At 36.2% G+C, this 20,000-nt stretch overlaps 1 protein-coding gene across 2 annotated transcripts in view; it reads right to left on the bottom strand.

Annotated features, from left to right (window-relative positions):
• The window catches only part of nedd4a (NEDD4 E3 ubiquitin protein ligase a), a 48,936-nt gene that overhangs the window by 7,602 nt on the left and 21,334 nt on the right, over positions 1 to 20,000 (bottom strand). For both annotated transcript variants that reach the window (XM_081372717.1, XM_081372716.1), the window contains 18 exons: positions 17,910 to 18,073; positions 13,506 to 13,626; positions 13,274 to 13,423; positions 10,980 to 11,051; positions 9,118 to 9,237; positions 7,543 to 7,767; positions 7,311 to 7,385; positions 6,966 to 7,020; positions 6,235 to 6,293; positions 5,869 to 5,934; positions 4,245 to 4,474; positions 3,290 to 3,411; positions 3,052 to 3,122; positions 1,620 to 1,715; positions 1,457 to 1,530; positions 1,232 to 1,292; positions 1,089 to 1,148; positions 907 to 1,014 (listed from right to left, as the gene is read on the bottom strand). In XM_081372717.1, the coding sequence (XP_081228843.1) occupies positions 907 to 1,014; positions 1,089 to 1,148; positions 1,232 to 1,292; positions 1,457 to 1,530; positions 1,620 to 1,715; positions 3,052 to 3,122; positions 3,290 to 3,411; positions 4,245 to 4,474; positions 5,869 to 5,934; positions 6,235 to 6,293; positions 6,966 to 7,020; positions 7,311 to 7,385; positions 7,543 to 7,767; positions 9,118 to 9,237; positions 10,980 to 11,051; positions 13,274 to 13,423; positions 13,506 to 13,626; positions 17,910 to 18,073 (1,929 nt within the window). The remainder of the gene's footprint in view (positions 1 to 906; positions 1,015 to 1,088; positions 1,149 to 1,231; positions 1,293 to 1,456; positions 1,531 to 1,619; positions 1,716 to 3,051; positions 3,123 to 3,289; positions 3,412 to 4,244; positions 4,475 to 5,868; positions 5,935 to 6,234; positions 6,294 to 6,965; positions 7,021 to 7,310; positions 7,386 to 7,542; positions 7,768 to 9,117; positions 9,238 to 10,979; positions 11,052 to 13,273; positions 13,424 to 13,505; positions 13,627 to 17,909; positions 18,074 to 20,000) is intronic.

Raw genomic sequence — 20,000 nt, 5'->3', positions numbered from 1 at the left:
ATACTGAGACTACGATTATTTCATGATTACTGTGATTACTAGTACTAATTTTTTTTTTTAAACGTGTTTTTGAAAGTAAGTTCCCTTGAATATAATTAAACTGTGAAACATAAATAATATAATAATAATTAAAAATAAAAAAATAAATAATTGTAAAAATGAAATAAAATTAGGGCTGTCAAAAGATTAATCTCGATTAATCGCATCCAAAATAAAAGTTTGTGTTTAAATAATATATGTGTGTGTGCTGTGTATAATTAAATGTGTATATATATATATATATATACACACACACATGCTTGTATATATTTAAGAAAAATGTGTAATTTTTATATAAAAAAATATATTTATATATAATATAAATTATATATATATACAGTATATGTATGCAAATATTTCTTAAATATATACATGCCTGTGTGTGTATTTATATATACAAAATAATTATACACAGTACACACACATATATTATGTAAACACAAACTTTTATTTTTGATGCAATTAATCGCAATTAATCTTTTGACAGCCCTAAATAAAATAAATAAAAAAATTAATAAAATTAAAACAATTTAAATAAAACAAATAAAATAAAAGTACATTTAATTTATTTATACACATTTAATTATTCAATTATTTATTAGATTAATTGTTTATTTGTTTTTCAGTTTAATTTAATTTTAAGGAAATTACTTCTATATACGTTGCACAATAATCATATTTATCTCTATTACCTTGTTTTTAAAATCATACAAAGTCAGAATCGTAATTGAAATTAAAACTTGATTAATCGCCTATCCTATTTAAGTCCCATTTTGTTTCATAACCGCTAGAGGGCCAGAAGTTACAACAAAAATGTATATGATTTGATTTTAATGATGAAAAAACATGTCAGGAATCAAATCTGACCTTCCAGAACCAGACGATGGCGGGGTGATTTGGGTTGTAGCCATTTTTATATTTCGTGTTTTCTCTCCAGTCGTTGACGTCCACGTCTCCCAAGCCACACATCAACAGCTGAGGAACACAGACAGGTCAGTCAGGGTTTAGAGAGCTCAGAGGAATAAAGTTTCTAGAGCAGGTCGTCTCACCTCCAGCTCGTTTTCATCAAAGATCTTGATCAGGTCCAGAGGGATCAGCTCATAGAAACCCTGCAGATAAAACATCAAGACATAAATCAGCGTAAGTCTCGGTAGGCGGCAGTGACCTGAACTGACCGAACGAGCGCCTGTACCTCCTTGAAGGCCGTCATCTGTCTCTGGATCCGGTCTACAAACCTCCACTGCATCACCAGACTGGAAATAAACAGAGGAGAGAGTATTATATCTCGTTTATCTAGCAATCAACACAATCAAAGTGATCCCATCACATTGATGACACTGATTTCTAGTATGTGGACTTTCACAAGTGTCAAATGTGTTGAGGTCTGTCCGTGCCACTAGAGGGCGGTGAAACATACTGAATATACTCCTTTTTGTTGGTGTCATTGACGACAATATCAGCACCTCCTGGCTTCAGATCACGCTGGTGCGTCTGCGGAAGAGACAAGACATTTAAAATCAAATCCTTTTTACATTTGTATGGTTTCAGGAGTCTTGGGATATAAAGCACAAGTAGATAACCTGTCCAAAAAGCTCCTCGTCGATGGCGAACCGGAGGTCCAGGTCTGTGGGGTCGTTCTCCAAAATCCATCGCAGGGAATTAAAATACTCGTTGTCCTAAAATGAAATATGACCCAAAAACAACAGGTTGACAAGTGTTTGAAAACAGGGCATGAATGACTTAACCAAAGTTCAATGGAACATTAATCACATCATTAGTGGAAACAGCACTCTCGCGAGTTAAAATATAACTTTTACGACTTACTAATAACCCAGAGGCTCAATTAAATACTACGGCACTGCAAAAATATATACCAAAATGTATTATACTACAAATACATTTACATATTTATGTAATTAATATAAATACTGTGCAATTATGCTTTTGGTATACTAAATTGATATACATAGTCTGCTAAATTGGAGCAACTAATTTTGTACTAAATGCACGTTAGTTATCCGGAAGTAGTTCAACTAAAGATACAGTATACTTAATATATTTGATTGTGCTCAAGTGGAACTATTGAAAGTATACTTTAGATACACTTGCATTAAAAGACTGATATTATACAGAGATCATTCTATCCTTACTAATAGTAATATTAAAACATATTTAGGCTTAATATTAAGAAATGTGATTTGTGGAATAAAGAGGTACACCAAATAAAGTTTAATTATAATATTTATATCAGTAAGTCTCAGGCGATATGTAAGTATATATTTTGATGGATTTGTAGTGTACTTTAGTATGAAATAAATGTATTTTAAATATATTTTGGTATATTTTTTTTTCACTAGGATGTACACATTGGAAAGTATGCATTTATTGTGTGGAACAATCTTTAAAAATACAATTAAATACAATACAAATAAATATGATTTAACTGATAAGCAAATAGGAAAATATATGTAAAAATAGACAAAAAATAAAAATAAATAATTAAAACAATTTTTATATATATATATATATATATATATATATATATATATATATATTTATATATATATTTATATTTATTTATTTAAAATAATTATAAAAAAATTAAGTCAAAATAAATAAGAGCAACTATGTTGTTGTAGTGCACTTCTACTAGTATGTATAGTATATACACACATTATACATTTAATTCAACAAGTGTCCATCATTTAAAATGTCAATTTGAGCACATTGCATTGTGGGATACAGTATCTAACATAGTCATATACTGTACAATGAAATATTTGGAAAATGCTGTAGGACACTCCATGCTAAAAAGATAATAATAAATAAATAATATTCACTGTGGCTGTGCACATACACACTGCAGAAGTAGTGTGCTATTTTGTAGGTAGTGTGGTAGTACTGTATGCTAGATTTGAAAGACAATATGCTATAGCCATTGCAATCTCTGAAAAAGGACAAAAGTGATGTTTAGAGTTAATGCTGATTGGTTCAGGTATGGCTGTCACTCACCACTGACTCCATATCCTGTAACGTGATTGGCTTCTGCAACATCATCTTGTAGAAGGGCCGGATGAAGAATGCTGTGCAGACAAGTAGAGAAAAACATGTGTAAGCCACATGAGGTAAACGATGACAGATTTGGGCTACATTTAGATCAATCTGCATGCATACAGTGTGGCGAGAGCCACAGTAAAATACTGTGAGTATGAGTTGTGGGTATTTATATTGGTCTTGACAGGTTACTCACCATCCAAAAGCTTCCCGTGATAAACGGCCATTCCAGCCACCCGGCCGATGAACTTGAAATACGACAGGTGGTCCTCGTTACACAGACCTGAGTTGGGGTTGATCTGCAGGGTGTAGTTATCCCTGCAACATTCACACGGCACAGCTTTAAAGCCGATCTTTGAACAGGTTTTTCCATGCACAACCATTTTCACAGACAGAGTTCTTCCTACTACATGGTTTTTGCATAAAAAAAAAAAATATAAATAATAAATAATAAAAAATAATAAAAATATATAATATAAAGTTGATAGATAAATATATATAAATTAATATAAAATCAAATTTAAATAAATAAATATGAGTATATAATGAGTATATAATATACAGTGTATATATATATATATATATATATATGAAAAAAATTACAATTAAATGAAAAAATAATATAAACAATTTTGTAAAATATTATATTATAAATATATTATGAAATATTATAAAATTTAATGAAAAAAATATATAATTAAAAAAAATATATAATTAAAAAAAATATATCATATAATAAATAAATAAAAATTACATATCAGTTCCAGATTCCTAGAAAAGTTTAACACTGTGGTGACTGTGATGGCGCATTCCCACAGTTATTAACATTGTAAATCTAGCAAATTTATGTACATTTATAACACTATATTGTGCGTTTTGTACAGAAAGCTAGGCAACGCTACTGTGTTTCTAATACAACGGCAAATTTGACATCTTTCTTTCTTCTGACCACCGTAATCAATTTCTCAATATTTTTCCTCTTTTTGAAAGTTGTGGAAACACTATTGTGGATTTTTTTCTTTTGCTATTGGGGCAAATGGGGAACGCAAAAATTATATTTGCTTACCCGAGTTTTCACAACTATGACGACTTAATCTGAGAATCCTGAAATGTGAAAAGCGTGCATTTAAAGGGCCAGTTCCATCACTCACGTGGCAGAATACTCAAACAGCCCATAATATGGGTTGAACATTTCCTTGGAGATCAGGAAGAACCATTCCCGGGCCACGCCCCCATAGTCCAGGCCCTTCTCCCCCTCGAACTCCACCCAGAGACGGGCCTTCAGCAGGTCCGAGCGCTTGACGGCCAGGATCCGCCGGTACGAGTCCTCCAGAAGAGCGTTACGCCTCACATTCAGCTCGAAGCGGTTCGGGATGTCAGCCTGGAGACCGAAGAAAAGATTGATTTTATTACATTTTTTAATTAATTTATCCTTCAGGTTTTGACTGGATCAAACATGTTAGGTGACGACTAAAAGATTTTTCCAGCCCACACAGTATTGGATCCATTAGCACTTAGGGGTGTAGCGATACCCTCACGTCACGACTCGATACACATCACGATACTGAACTCACGATACGATATTATTGCGATATTCCAAAGCATATGATAAAAGGTAAACAAAAAATGTACTATTGATTTAAAAAGCTAAATTTGGTGTTACATTGTGTGTGTAAATGAATAGTCTTGGACTTGTTGCTGAAACCCAAAGCACAGGACAATAGAGACACCAGAATAACAATATTCATGATTCTGAAGCTGAAAATACAGAATTATTATTATTTTAGATGAATATGCTTGCGCTCTGTCACTGACCAGATGTAAGTAAAATTATGTCGGCCACTTTTTACTGGTAACATCAGACATTTAGCATTATCAGGACACACAAATATTCCCCTATTGCATTATTATATATTATATTCAACATTATATATATAGTAGTTTGATGTAGTACTGACACTGAAACTCTGAAAAGTTTTTCTCTCAGTAATTTTTATTTTGGCTGAATTATACACAATACATATTGTCACGATATATATATCCAAGATATATATTGATGCATTTTTGTATTGCGATATATTGTGACACCCCTAATTAGCACAAAATAAGAATTCTAATGAAAGACTATGAAATCAAACAACTGATTCCTATAAAATAATGTGGGCTGATGAATTGTGCAAAATAAGACCAGGAATGTCAATTGGGTCACTTTTGATTTCACATCATCTTCTAAGTCAAGTTAGTTGAAATCAAGTTAGTGTACGTCTATCTGGCACTAGTGTGAGCTTTACATTCACTAATTCAAAAGTATCCATTCTATACTAGATTATTTGGTCACACTTTACAACAAGGTCTCATTAGTTAATGTATTAATTAACATGAACTAACAATGAACAATACATTTGTTACACTATTTATTAATCTTTGTTAATATTAGTTAATAAAAATACAGCTGTTCATTGTTTGTTCATGTTAGTTCACAGTAACGTTAACTAATACAACTTCTGATTTTAATAATGTATTAGTAAATGTTGAAATGAATATCTAAGATTAATAAATGCTGTAGAAGTATTGTTCATTCTTAGTTCATGTAAACTAAGGTAGTTAGCTAATGAACCTTATTGTAAAGTGTTACCGATTCTTTAGATTTTAAAACGACATTAATTGTGATAACAAACCCGCCCATAAACCCCAGATAAAGCTGGTCTAGATGTTGAGATGTGAATGGGACAGAAAAAGCCTGTAATGGACTGAATGTGAAGGACAGGGACGTACCGGTTTCTTCAGTTTCTTGCGGAAGTATTCATACTTCTGTTTATAGTCTCTGGAGTAAGGCACGGCCTGAAATAAAACAGAACACAATCACTTCGCCAATAATCCCTCAGCTCTCCGACAGAGATCATTCAACTCAACCAGGACAAATATAACTTCCCCTCATGACACGCACAAACCCCTTACAGGAAACAAACAGGAAGAGATGTACAGGGTTTCAGGCTCAGAATACTTTTAGAAACCAGATATGGCAAAGATCACTGCAGCCCATCTTAATGTGACCCATTAATGCTTAAAGATGCGTTTCTATTGGCTCGGCCTGCAGTGCCTGACTGTACATGAACATTAACAGACACAGAAAACACTTACCGGACCAGTGATGGCTGAGTTCTGCAGTCTCGGATCTTCCCACTGCGTGACTTTTGTGTCTAAAAAAAGAAAGAAAAAAAAAGCATAACATAAAAATTGGTATAAATAAAATAAAACAAAAATGTAAAAAGAGAATATAAATACATAAAATATAAAAATAAAATGTAAATAAATAAATATATTATATATATATATATATAGAGAATATATATATATAGAGAGAGAGAGAGAATATATATATATATATATATATATATATATATATATATATATATATAGAGAGAGAGAGAGAGAGAGAGAGAGAGAGAGAGAGATAATATATATATATAATGTATATAGAGAGAGAAAATATATATAGAGAGAGAGAGAATATATATATATATATATATATTCTCTCACATAATTTTTTTTAATGTATATATGTATATATATATATATATATATATATATATATATACACACACATATATACATAAAAAAATTATGTAAATAAAATGTAAATAAATAAATATTGAATAATAAAATGAACTTATATATACCATAATAGTACGGTATATATAAATTAAATAAAAAATAAGTTTAAAAACATCATATAAAAGAGTTTTAAATATATTGTATAAAATTTCAACATTTTAAAAATTGCACATAAAAAAAATTGCACATTCAGTTCCAGATTCCAAGAAAAAGTTTAACATTGTGGGGTTTTCGGATTGGTGTGGTTATGAACTTACTGTGATCGATGTAGAAGATTCTGCCGTCACTATGTACTCGCTCCTCCCAGCCAGGCTATAAGACACACACACACACACACACACACACACACACACACACACACACACACACACACACACACACACGCGCGCACGCAGGCACACACACACACACACACACGCACACGCACACGCACACGCACACGCACACGCCCAAACACACACACACACACACACACACACACACACACACACACACACACACACACACACACACACACACACATTTTTAACATCTGTCCTGAACACCATATCAATAAAATCCTATTATGATTATGACATCAGCGATGACATCGTCCATCATACCGGCAGTGGGCCGAGGTCAGTGGGGTCAAGGGAGACTCTCCTCATTTGCACGGGAACCTTCAGCCGGGGGTCGTCCTGTGACGGCACAGGAAACAGGATGGCAAACACAGGAAGTACATTTCAGCATGAACAATGGTATGGAACAATGAACAAGTATTATAGTCATATGCACATGGTAATGCCATGTCATATAATGTAAAAATAAAAGTATTTCTGTTTGTGTCTGCCGTACCCATGAGGTGGTCTTAGTGTTGTGGTCTATGAAAAAGGCCCGTCCGTTTGGAGCGCTGCGCACCTCCCAGCCGGTCGGCATCAGACCCAAGGGCTCCGGTGTGTGTGTGTGTGTGTGTGTGTGCTGCGGGGACACTTCCGGGGACAGCAGGGGCGGAGCGTAGCCTGTGGGATTCTGGGAGAGAGACATGGCCCCGCCCATCACCTCAGAGGGAGGCTGTATGAGCTGAAATACAGAGGTCAAAGTTCAGGATAGAAATATAGAAATATTCTGCATTATTACGCCACAAATTAGGACCACAAAATTCATCGAAATTAGACAGAAATCGCAAAGCAAATTGATCAGGTGCTTTCCATCATCTTCCCAAACCTGTAATGACATGCACTTATAAACTGGCTGTTTATTAATATTAATTTTAAGGCCTCTCAGTACTTTTCTGCCAAAATAAAAAGCTTGATGGTTTAAAATATACAAATTAAGTCAGCCATAATTAGTTCTGAAGAAAATATAATTCTTATTATTATTATTTCTTTTTTTATTTTGTTTAATATTTTTATTTAGTAATAATAATAATAATAATAATAATAATAATAACAACAACAAAAATAACAAAACATAAAATTAAATAAAAATTGATATAATAAAATAAAAAAAAGAGTACAAATAAAAAAATCTAAATAATTTTAGACAGCCATAATTAGCTCTGTAAAATATAGTTGTTATTATTATTATATTAATTTTCTTGAATACTTAACATTAATTATTCTACAGTGAAATATTACAGAAGTGCTTTCTTATTTTGTTTATTAGTTCTTATTTTGTTAATTAGTTCTGAAAAAAATATAATTCTTCTTATTATTATTTCTTTTTTATTTTGTTTAATATTTTTATTTAGTAATAATAATAATAATAATAACAACAAAAATAACAAAACAAAATTAAATAAAAATTGATATAATAAAATAAAAAAAGAGTACAAATAAAAAAATCTAAATAATTTTAGAGAGCCATAATTAGCTCTGTAAAATATAGTTATTATTATTATATTAATTTTCTTGAATACTTAACATTAATTATTCTACAGTGAAATATTACAGAAGTGCTTTCTTATTTTGTTTAATATTTTTATTCAGTATTAATAATAATAATAACAATTATTATTATTATTAATTATAACTATTTTCACTTTTATTGTTGATTTAATTGTTATTACTAAATTATTGTTTAGTTTCATAGTATTAATATTTATAATAATAACAAAAATATTATATTTGTTGTTATTATTATTATTATTATTATTTTATAGTCATAAATCACAATTTTGGCCCAAACTGCCATACAAACAAGCAAAGCAAACCTGTAGCTTATAAAAAATTAAATAATAATTAATAATAATAATTAATTAACATTTTTATCAGAAAAAAACAATTATTTATAGGATAATTATTTATATATTATATAAAGGAGCAATTCCAATAGGGTCCTCACACCATCGGTGCTTGGGTCCTAATTATTTAACATTATTTCCCACAAATTGTGGGAAGAGAGAACCGTTCAACCCGGAAGGAGCCGTACCTGAATGAGCGGCCGTGTCCAGGTCGTGGTTCTGCTGTTGTGATTGACGTAATAAAGTCTCCCTTTACTGTCCTGCTTCTCCTCCCATCCCGGAGGCAGCCCGGCAGAGGTGGGTAATAGCTAACGGGAAGAACAGAAAAGGATAAAAGTGAGTAAAAAAATGAACATGTAGAGAAGGGTGAAATGAGGAAAGCAAAAAAAAGGGAAACAATCCATTAACAGATCATCCGTTTGGTTCATAAATAGCCATCAGTTAGCAGTTTGCCTCTCAAACACACTGTCCTCTGGGAGCAGATGAGGGATGTATTGCGAGGTTCAGGGCATGCTGGGAAATCTGGGGCATCTAAGATTACACATCATGTGCTGGGAGACTGAGCAAAACCCTGCTGAAACTAGAGCACACGGCGAGAGTTCGGGCTGGGCACGGACGGATGGGTAACACTTTACAATGAGGCTCATTCGTTAGCATTAGCTAACTACATTAGTTAGCATGAACTAATAATCAGTTGCACTTATACAGCATTATGAACAGCTGTATTTTTATTAATTAACTAACGTTCACAAAGATGAATAAATACTGTAACAAATGTATTGCTCATAGTTAGTTCATGTTATTTAATACTAGGGCTGCACAATTAATCGAATTTGTAATCGACGGATGCTACAATTATGTAATCGTTTACAAAATAAAAGTCCACTTCCATTATTCAGTGATTAAGGTGTGATTTTATTTCTACAGGGTTTTTTCCCCCATTGATTTAATTTTAGTTTTAGTATGACATTACAATACCATGCATATTTTTACTTTAGTTTGGTTTCTTTAAATACATTTTTTTATATTTGACATTTGAGGCTTAATGCTATAGAAAAGCAATAAAGCGTTGTTCAGGAAGAGTGTTTTTTTAGCTTGCTTATTTTGATATAACAATATGTCTTGCAGTCGCTTCAAACAATAGTATAAAGCTATTCAAAACATCATTCAATGTAAACTGTGATAATCGTAATTAATAATTGCAATTACAATTTCAAGGGAATAATCGACAATTATGATTTTTGTCACAATCGTGCAGCCCTTGTTAATACATTAACGAATGTTAACTAATGAACCTTATTGTAAAGTGTTACCGACGGATATAAATGAATGTTTATATGTTCAAGAAACGTCTGAAGGCACATCTTTTTCGGCAGCACTTGATCCATTAATACTGACACTTTCTCTTCTATTCTATATCTTTTTATTAAAAAAATATAAGATTAGATTCAACTGGGAAGGGTCATAGCACTTGCATATTGTTGTCCTATTGTTAGTTTAAAGGGATATTTCACCACTGTGTATTTAAATTGGGTCATTTATGTAGTAGAAATGTGAAATTATTTTAGAAGTTGGTGCCTTGAAAAGCCAGAAAATGTATTTTTGGCTCATGTGGATGAAAGACAACAACTCCCAGAATGCACTTGCTTCGGTTACAGAGGGCAGTATCGGAAGAAATTATACGACTAGGCTACTAGTTGACTGGAAACTGAAAGACATGCGGGTTGAAGACATGCGGGACGAGCTCCTCCTACTGGCTGTAGTCTCTCGCCTCTGGACAAAAAAAGCCTCTGATGAGCTAAATGACGATTTTTGTGTCATCTGAGGTTTTTTCCAGACACACAATACAGAAATCTCTCGTCTCAGGGGGACATGAGGGAAGGAAGCACGGTCACTCCAAAATACTACCGGGTTTCTACTAATACAAAGCTTAATGCTAATCGGTGAAGTATCCCTTTAACTGCTTCTATTGTTCTCATGTGCAAGTCGCTTTGGATAAAAGTGTCTGCTAAATGAATAAATGTAAATGTAAATGTTTCAGTGCTCTCACCATGGGGTGAACCGGATGCTCTTCCGCCGTGAGGGTCTGTGCGCTTCCTCTGCGGCTGCCGTGACCCTGTGGCTGAGGGAAAACACAACAATTTAACTAAATATGAGATGAAACTACACGCTCTGGTATGTTAACCATTGTTTATATAAATGTTGCTTACACTGTTACAAATACATTGGATTTAAATATAACAATGAGCACAGTTACATGCGATTATAATGGGATTTTGGCAATATTGTGATCCAACTTTACCTCATGTACTTTGATCAAACTAATGCGATTACCTAGTAACCATAATCACTGCGCACATTACTAATTATCTTAATTTACACATCAGAGGTCATGCTAAATTATCAATATAGTCAATGTTGAACTCACTTAGTTTGAGCATCATATGAATTATTAAAGGGTTAGTTCAGCCAAAAATGAAAATTCTGTCAGTAATTACTCACCCTCATGTTGTTCCAACCCCGTAAGACTTTCGTTCATCTTCAGAACACAAATTAAGATATTTTTGATTAAATCTGAGAGCCGGATCACTCCTCCACAGGCTTATGGACATTATAACTTGCTGGCCCAGAAAATGTATTAAAGACATTGTTAATATAGTCCAAGTGACTCCAGTGGCTCAATTTTAAGTTTATAAAGCAACGAGAATACTTTTTGTGTGCAAAAAACAAACCAAAAATATCGACTTTATTCCACTTTTCATTTCCTTCTCTCTGGGCCTCGAGTCTTTTCACGTAGTGTTTTTGCGTAGCGCGTCTGTGTTGCACGTCACCACGTAGGCTCACTATTGGGCAACGCTGGTCATGTGTGTGATACGTACACATGACCAGCGTCCAGTATTGACCAGTATTTTCGTCGCTTTATAAACTTAAGATTGATTTAATCAAAAATATCTTAATTTGTGTTCTGAAGATGAACGAAGGTCTTACGGGGTTGGAACAACATGAGGGTGAGTAATTACTGACAGAATTTTCATTTTTGGGTGAACTAACCCTTTAAGGAATCAGTCTCTTGCACCAGCCACAAAAACATCAAGACCCATTTTGATTTTTGTATCAGCGGGTTAAAGGTGCTGTATGTAACTTTTTCACTCTACTAAAGCATAAAAATACCATAATATGTTTGCATATATTGAGGAAGCATGCTAAGTTCACACATTCGTTTCTCTGAAAAACACTTCTACAGCCAGTTATTTTACTCTGAAATGTGCGTTTCCAGGCTGGAATGTTTGTTTTTGTTTTGGTCTGTGATACTGCACGTTGACAGTTTTCATTGTCCATTGCACTCGTTCCTGTTGCGTGCTCAAACTGGCAACCCGTGTGAGCGCCGTCCAATCTCAAGAGGCGGGAGAAACGGCGATCTCCGGTGTTTTGAATTGGACTGCAGTACCTATTTCGACCACTAGTTGTCATTCTTACAGACTGCACCTTTAATGTGAGGAATATACCTTATATGACACCAAATATATATTTGTCATCTTAAATAAACATTGTAAGGAGTTAAAAAATGTGTGAATGTGTGTATTGAGTTAGCATTAGTTTGATTTGAATTGCTTGTGTCACACTATCATTCAAAAGTTTGGGGTCAGTAATTTTTTAATAAATGTTTTTAAAAAAAGTATCTTCTGCTTAGCAAGGCTGCATTTATTTGATTAAAAATACAGTAAAAATTACAATATTGTGAAAAATTATTCTAATTTAAAAAAGCTGTTTTCTATGAGATTATATAGTAAAGTGTAATTTATTCCTTGTGATCAAAGCTGAATTTTCAGCATCATTACTCCAGTCTTCAGAGTCACATGATCCTTCAGAAATCATTTGAATATGATGAAACATTTCTGATTATCATCAATGTTGAAAACAGTTGTGCTGCTTCATATTTTTGTTTTCGCGATTCTTTGATAAACAGAACATTCAAAAGAACTGTTAATTTGAAATACAAATATTTTGTAATATAATAAATGTCTTTACTGAGTCTTGTGTCACACTTCAGTTTTAAATAGTACAACTCAAAATAACAAGTACAAAACTTCGATTAGTTTATTTCTGGTTATGTATATTCTAAATGTGCTGCAGTAACCGAGTTGACTAAACCTAAAATTAATGTCCGTAAAAAGATAAAAAAAATTCTGGACATTTTCAGAGACAGGAGAAGAAATATTCAGCTGATAATCACTCAACGCAGTATGAAGTTTTAATCCAACCCATGCATTTTATTTACGTGCCAAAGACTTTGTGACGTGTGCGTGTGTGCGAGTGTGTGTGTGTGTGTGTGTGTGGACTGACCGTGAGGGACGTGCGTCTGTCGTTTCCTGGCTGAAGTCGACTGAACTCCTCACAGAATCCCGTGAACTCCATCGGGGAGTGGGGGGGCGGTGGCGAGCGCTCACTGAGGCTGTATAACGTGGACTCATCTGCCGTTATGATCTCCCAGCTCTACAAAACACACACACAGATGTGAATGTGTGTCGTTTGCCCATGTGTTCGGAAGAAGTCACAGAAGAGTGTGTGTGAGTACCTCAGGTGACTCTCTGCGCTCCTGGTTCTCGTCATGTTCAGATATTTGTCTGCGTGTGAGGAACGCCCGCTGGGACTCGTTGTGTGTATCCTGTCTCTGTTCATTGTCTCTTTGAGTGTCCCTGTAAATTAGGACAAAACACACACTTCAGTGCTCAAAATGACCCAGAAAGACTCAAATAAAGCAGGTGAGCTGACCAGCCGAGAGCAGAGGAAGGAAATAAGAGGCCGGTCTAAGGCAGAACAGGATGATTGACTTCTAAAGAGTTTTGTGTAAGGGGGTCATGACCTGCTGATTGCTGAAAGTCCACAGAAAATAAATGCATTATGTCTCACATACTCAAAAATAAATAAATAAAAACATATTTAGAGGGTCAAAATTATGTTTATATCCTGATTATGAACATTTCTGACCTTTTTTTACGATTTTATATATATTTTTTATATAGAGTAAAAAAAGAAAAAAAAAAGAAAAACTAAATAAATAAAACCAAATAAAATAAAATAAAAATAAAAAATAAAACACTGACCTTTCAAATGTAAAATATGGCTTTTTCTCAGTCAAAGTGCAGAATGTATGTTTGAAGCACTAATAAAAAATAAATAAATGAATAAATAAAATAAAACAAAATATAAAAAATAAAACAAACAAAATATAAAATAAAGTCAATTGCAAAATGCATATTTAGTGCACTTAATAAATCTAAATAAAAATAATAAAAATATAAAATAAAACAAATACTGACCTTTTTAAATATAAAATCTTAAAGGCCTTTTGCGTCCAAGTCAAAAGACAAGATGTATATTTGACGTACTAATATATATATATACATATATACATATGTATAAATAAATGTACACTGTCATGATTCTGCCGCCTTGTCTCTGATTTTCCCTGGTCTTGAGGCAGGATCATGACAGGCCCATGTTTTGTGTGTAAGCACATGGCCATTTGTTTGGCTGTGTGCTTGCGTTGTCTCGTCATGTAACCCTGCCCCCTTGTTATCTCATCTTGTTATCATTATTGTATCATCGCCGTCACCTGTTTCCCTCATTAGTTTCTCCCTATTTAATCCTCTTGTGTTTTCTGTCCTGTGTCGGTTCATTGTGAATACTGCTGTGATGTTACTCTGTGAATCTTGCCTGTGCTATTATTTCATGTGAGTCATTGCAAAATAGTTCCTGTGAGTATCCTGTCTTTGTTACGAGTCCTGTGAAGATCCTGTTTGTGTATTTGCTGTTAGTTAGTGTCTAGACTTCTGTCAAGTTTATAGTCTAGTTAGTATCCTCAGTCTTGTCTTGTTTTACCCCATTGTGGGCTTTATTTTCCCCTTTTTGCCTATAATAAATCGTGTTTAGTGTACTTTGTCTGCGCCTGGGTTCTCCTTCCTCATCATCATAACAGAATGAACCGACCGAAAAAGAACCCAGCAGACAGTATGTCCTCCCAGCTCCAGCGTCAAATGGAGATCCGTGAACAATGCTGGTTGTCGGCTCCCACCGACAGAAGGAGGGTCAACCTCCCATTCTCGTCCCAGGGTGAGTGGATCCTGAAGAATTATGCCCAACTCTGGGATCGTTTCTCCCGGGAGGAGCCGCAGGCTTCTTCCTCGAGGTCTCCACCATCTGCCTCGCTACCTGTGATCCCAGAGGGTCGTGTCCTGGGCATTGTTGCCCTTGGTGATCCGGATGGTTCCACCTCTCCTGAGGCCCCTTCTGCTCCCATTGTTCTCCATGGTAAACGAGGGAGACGAGTTTCCTGGGATTCCCTGTCTGAGTCTTCCTCGACCGAGTCTGCGCTGCCCGAGAACGCCATCCCTGCTCCTGTTGCGGTTCCAGCTGAACATCTCCAACTGGTCGCTAGTCCAGTTACAGATTCGGCTTCGCGTTCAAAGAGAAAGAAGAGGAGAAAGGGAGCCTCTCGCTCTTCATCTCTAGCTGTCCCAGGCGCTGTTCCAGAGCCCGCTACTGCAAGCGCTACTGCAAGCGCTGTTCCAGAGCCCGCTACTGCAAGCGCTGTTCCAGAGCCCGCTACTGCAAGCGCAGTCCCAAGCGCTGTTCCAGAGCCCGCTACTGCAAGCGCAGTCCCAAGCGCTGTTCCAGAGCCCGCTACTGCAAGCGCTGTTCCGGAGCCCGCTGCTGCAAGCGCTGTTCCGGAGCCCGCTGCTGCAAGCGCTGTTCCGGAGCCCGCTGCTGCAAGCGCTGTTCCGGAGCCCGCTGCTGCAAGCGCTGTTCCGGAGCCCGCTGCTGCAAGCGCTGTTCCGGAGCCCGCTGCTGCAAGCGCTGTTCCGGAGCCCGCTGCTGCAAGCGCTGTTCCGGAGCCCGCTGCTGCAAGCGCTGTTCCGGAGCCCGCTGCTGCAAGCGCCGTCCCGGAGCCCGCTGCTGCAGGTGCTATTCCCGGATCTGCTGAGAGAGTTGCGGCCGACTTAGCAGCTAAAGAGATTCTTCAAGCTGTTTCTACCCCTAAGACAATGCCTGTCGTCTTAGCTGCTCGAGCCGTATCTGACTATCTTACCGCTCTTGTCAAGATCCTTGATGTCCCTGTCTGTCCTGTCAAGTCCTCTAGTCCGGAATCCACAGCTGCAAGAGATCCGGTTCCTGAGTCAGCTGCAGCCAGTGTTGTTCCTAAGTCAGCCACCGCTTGCACTGTTCCTGCTAATGTGTCCAGTCCTGTCCCAGCAGATGTGTCCAGTCCTGTCCCAGCAAATGTGTCCAGCCCTGTCCCAACAGACTGGAGGATGTCTGTGTCCAGCCCTGTCCCAACTAATGTGTCCAGCCCTGTCCCAGCAGACTGGAGGATGTCTGTGTCCAGCCCTGTCCCAACTAATGTGTCCAGCCCTGTCCCAGCTAATGTGTCCAGCCCTGTCCCAGCAGACTGGAGGATGTCTGTGTCCAGCCCTGTCCCAACTAATGTGTCCAGCCCTGTCCCAGCTAATGTGTCCAGCCCAGCAGATGTGTCCAGTCCTGTCCCAGCTGACAGGAGAATGTCTGTGTCCAGTCCTGTCCCAACTAATGTGTCCAGCCCTGTCCCAACAGACTGGAGGATGTCTGTGTCCAGCCCTGTCCCAACTAATGTGTCCAGCCCTGTCCCAGCTAATGTGTCCAGCCCTGTCCCAGCTAATGTGTCCAGCCCTGTCCCAGCTAATGTGTCCAGCCCCGTACCAGCTGTCACCCGACCTCTGTTTGTTTCCCCGGACACCCCTGTCACCACTTCACCCCGGTCTGTTTCCCCTAAGACTGTTCCTCGTGTTTCCCCATCCAAGTCTGCCCGGACCCCTCGTCCTCAGCCATCGTCCTGTCCACCCAAGACCACAGTCCCACCCACCCACCCTGGACATTCCCCCATGAACTCTGTGTTGTCTCCACCTCCTCTGCCTTGTCTGTTTTTGATTTTTCACCCCAACCCTGCTATTGTTTATTCATGTTTGCCGTTGTTGGTTTTTGTCATGTTTTGTTGGTTTGTGTCCATGTCTCAGTCCGTCATGTCACGTGTTTAGTGTTCCCTTGGGGAGCGTCTGGAAGCCGCTCCTTAAGGGAGGGGTTCTGTCATGATTCTGCCGCCTTGTCTCTGATTTTCCCTGGTCTTGAGGCAGGATCATGACAGGCCCATGTTTTGTGTGTAAGCACATGGCCATTTGTTTGGCTGTGTGCTTGCGTTGTCTCGTCATGTAACCCTGCCCCCTTGTTATCTCATCTTGTTATCATTATTGTATCATCGCCGTCACCTGTTTCCCTCATTAGTTTCTCCCCATTTAATCCCCTTGTGTTTTCTGTCCTGTGTCGGTTCATTGTGAATACTGCTGTGATGTTACTCTGTGAATCTTGCCTGTGCTATTATTTCATGTGAGTCATTGCAAAATAGTTCCTGTGAGTATCCTGTCTTTGTTACGAGTCCTGTGAAGATCCTGTTTGTGTATTTGCTGTTAGTTAGTGTCTAGACTTCTGTCAAGTTTATAGTCTAGTTAGTATCCTCAGTCTTGTCTTGTTTTACCCCATTGTGGGCTTTATTTTCCCCTTTTTGCCTATAATAAATCGTGTTTAGTGTACTTTGTCTGCGCCTGGGTTCTCCTTCCTCATCATAACATACACTTGATGTATTAATAAAATAAAAAACTAAATAAAAAGAAATAAAATAAAAATATAAAGTAAAATAAATACTGACCTTTTAAATCTTAACATGGCCTTTTGCAAACAGGTATATATGATGTACTCAAAACAAATTTAAAAGCAATTAAGTAAATTGTAATTCAGATGGTCAAACATCACTGCGACAGTAAGGTCATGGGGTTGATTGAAACCATATGCCAAATGAATTAATGTAAAAGACAAATGCAAATATTTACATTGAGCACTGGGCTTGTGCATGCATGCTTCTAGTGTGTGTTTTTAAGGAGGTGATAATTACTGGATGGTGGGTCTGTGCCACTGTGTGGTCCTGCTCTCATGGTTGACGTAGTAAGTTCGTCCCAGGTTGTCCTGCCTCTCCTCCCAGCCAGGGGGCAGCGCAGGCAGCTGATGGGGGTGATGAGGACTGCATAATTCATGAGGCTCCAAAAACTCCCAACCAGGCTACAAGACAGAAATGACCAGAGTATTAAAGGGGTGGTTGATTATGATTAAAAAATTTTAACTTTAGTTAGTGTGTAATGTTGCTGTTTGAGCATAAACAACACCTGCAAAGTTACAACGCTCAAAGTTCAAAGCAAAGAGACATTTTCTTTTAAAGAAATTGCTTTTTAAGGACGGCTGGTAGGGACTACACGATATTCCTCCCGGGTTAGTGACATCACAAACACTAAAATTTACATAAACCCCGCCCCCTGAACACGATTTATAGATTATCAAGACAGAATATGCTAATCATTGACCAGAAGATAACTACACATCAGCTACCTTTCATTTGCATTTAAAGGGACAGACATAAATAGGTGCGTTTTTGCTCACCCTCAAAAAGTGACAATTTTAACATGCTGTATAAAAATATTTGTGGGGTATTTTGAGCTAAAACTTTACATACACACTCTAGGGACTTATTTTACATCTTGTGAAAAGGGCATTATACCACCCCTTTAAAACATTGAGCTGTTACTTTTCTTACAAGCAATTCTGTGGGGAAATCCTCTGTTTGTGTGATCATTTTGGTCAGTACTTTGTTACCAGCCATTTAACTGCTTTTCATGCTAAGTGAATTCATAGTACACATATTTCATTCCTGTGAATTCAGGACTGATCAAGCTCTCTTTAATCTACTGTCGGTGCAGTTCTGGACGTCTGGAATCGCGCCTGTATTTCTCGTTCGATGTGAACACACCCGACACCAGGATCAACACGGCCCTCATACATTGAGAACGCGCTGGAAAAGTACACAGTGACTCTGCTGGTTCTATAATAAAGTTATTGTGCATAAATATAACTCACGTGTTTAAGCACAAACAAATGTCTTTAGTTTGCTGAAGGCTGTTTCTTTTGTTTGGAAACTCGATGACATTCAATGCTAGTTCAAAGAAAGCACATGCATGGCACAGGACAGGACGCTTACAGCACTTCAAAACAACAAGAACAAAAGCTCATGGATTAGCGTGTGTAAAACTCACCTCCATTATGCTTTGATGATGTTGAAGGCAGTCGCTAAAGATTTGATTGCTAAGGTTTTCTGAATGGTTTCTTAGTGACCTAATTTAAAACATGACTCAGGCCCCAAAAAAATAAAATAAAAATAATTTTATATATATATATATATATATATATATATATATATATATATATATAAAAATAATTATATATATATATATATATATATATATATATATATATATATATATATATATATATATATATATATATATATATATATATATAAAATAAATTTATTATATATATATAAAATAAATTAGGTCACTTAACATGATCTCTTGTTTCTCAGTTAAAGTACAAAAATAAAATAGGTAATATATTTACATGATCTTATGCATGATCTTTTTTTCTCAGTAAAAGCGAAAAAATAACAAAAACAATTAAATAAAAAAAAAAAAAAATCCTGAGCTCATATTTTAGTTAATATCTTAACATGAACTGATGTTGTCTCGGTAAAAGTACAAAAATAACATAAAATAAAATAAATTACATAAAAAAAAGTAAGTCCTGGCCTTAGTATCTTTACATGTCCTTATGTTTCTAAGTAAAGGTCCAAATTCTGCTAAATGTATATTTATGTATTTTTTTAAAAAATGAAACAATAGTAACAGTGATTTTTGACTAAAAAACACATTAAATTCAAAAACTGAATCAAATGCAAATAAATACAACATCCACAAATGTTAAATGTACAACAATTTCCCACAACCATAATTCCTGATTTCCCTTCAAGGCCAAAGTCTGTCTATCTGCCGTTCTGTTAAGAAATAACCCAAAGCTCAAGGTCAAAAACAAGTCTGAGAAGCAGAATAAGGCAGGTTTGTGCTTGAGGAAAGAAAGCACTTTAGATAGCGGATAGCAG

The sequence above is a fragment of the Scardinius erythrophthalmus genome, assembly GCF_964197995.2.
Source record: "Scardinius erythrophthalmus genome assembly, chromosome: 8".
NCBI lineage: Eukaryota > Metazoa > Chordata > Actinopteri > Cypriniformes > Leuciscidae > Scardinius > Scardinius erythrophthalmus.
Note: the sequence above shows the minus strand (reverse complement) of the source record. Positions and strands in the feature narration are given on the sequence as shown.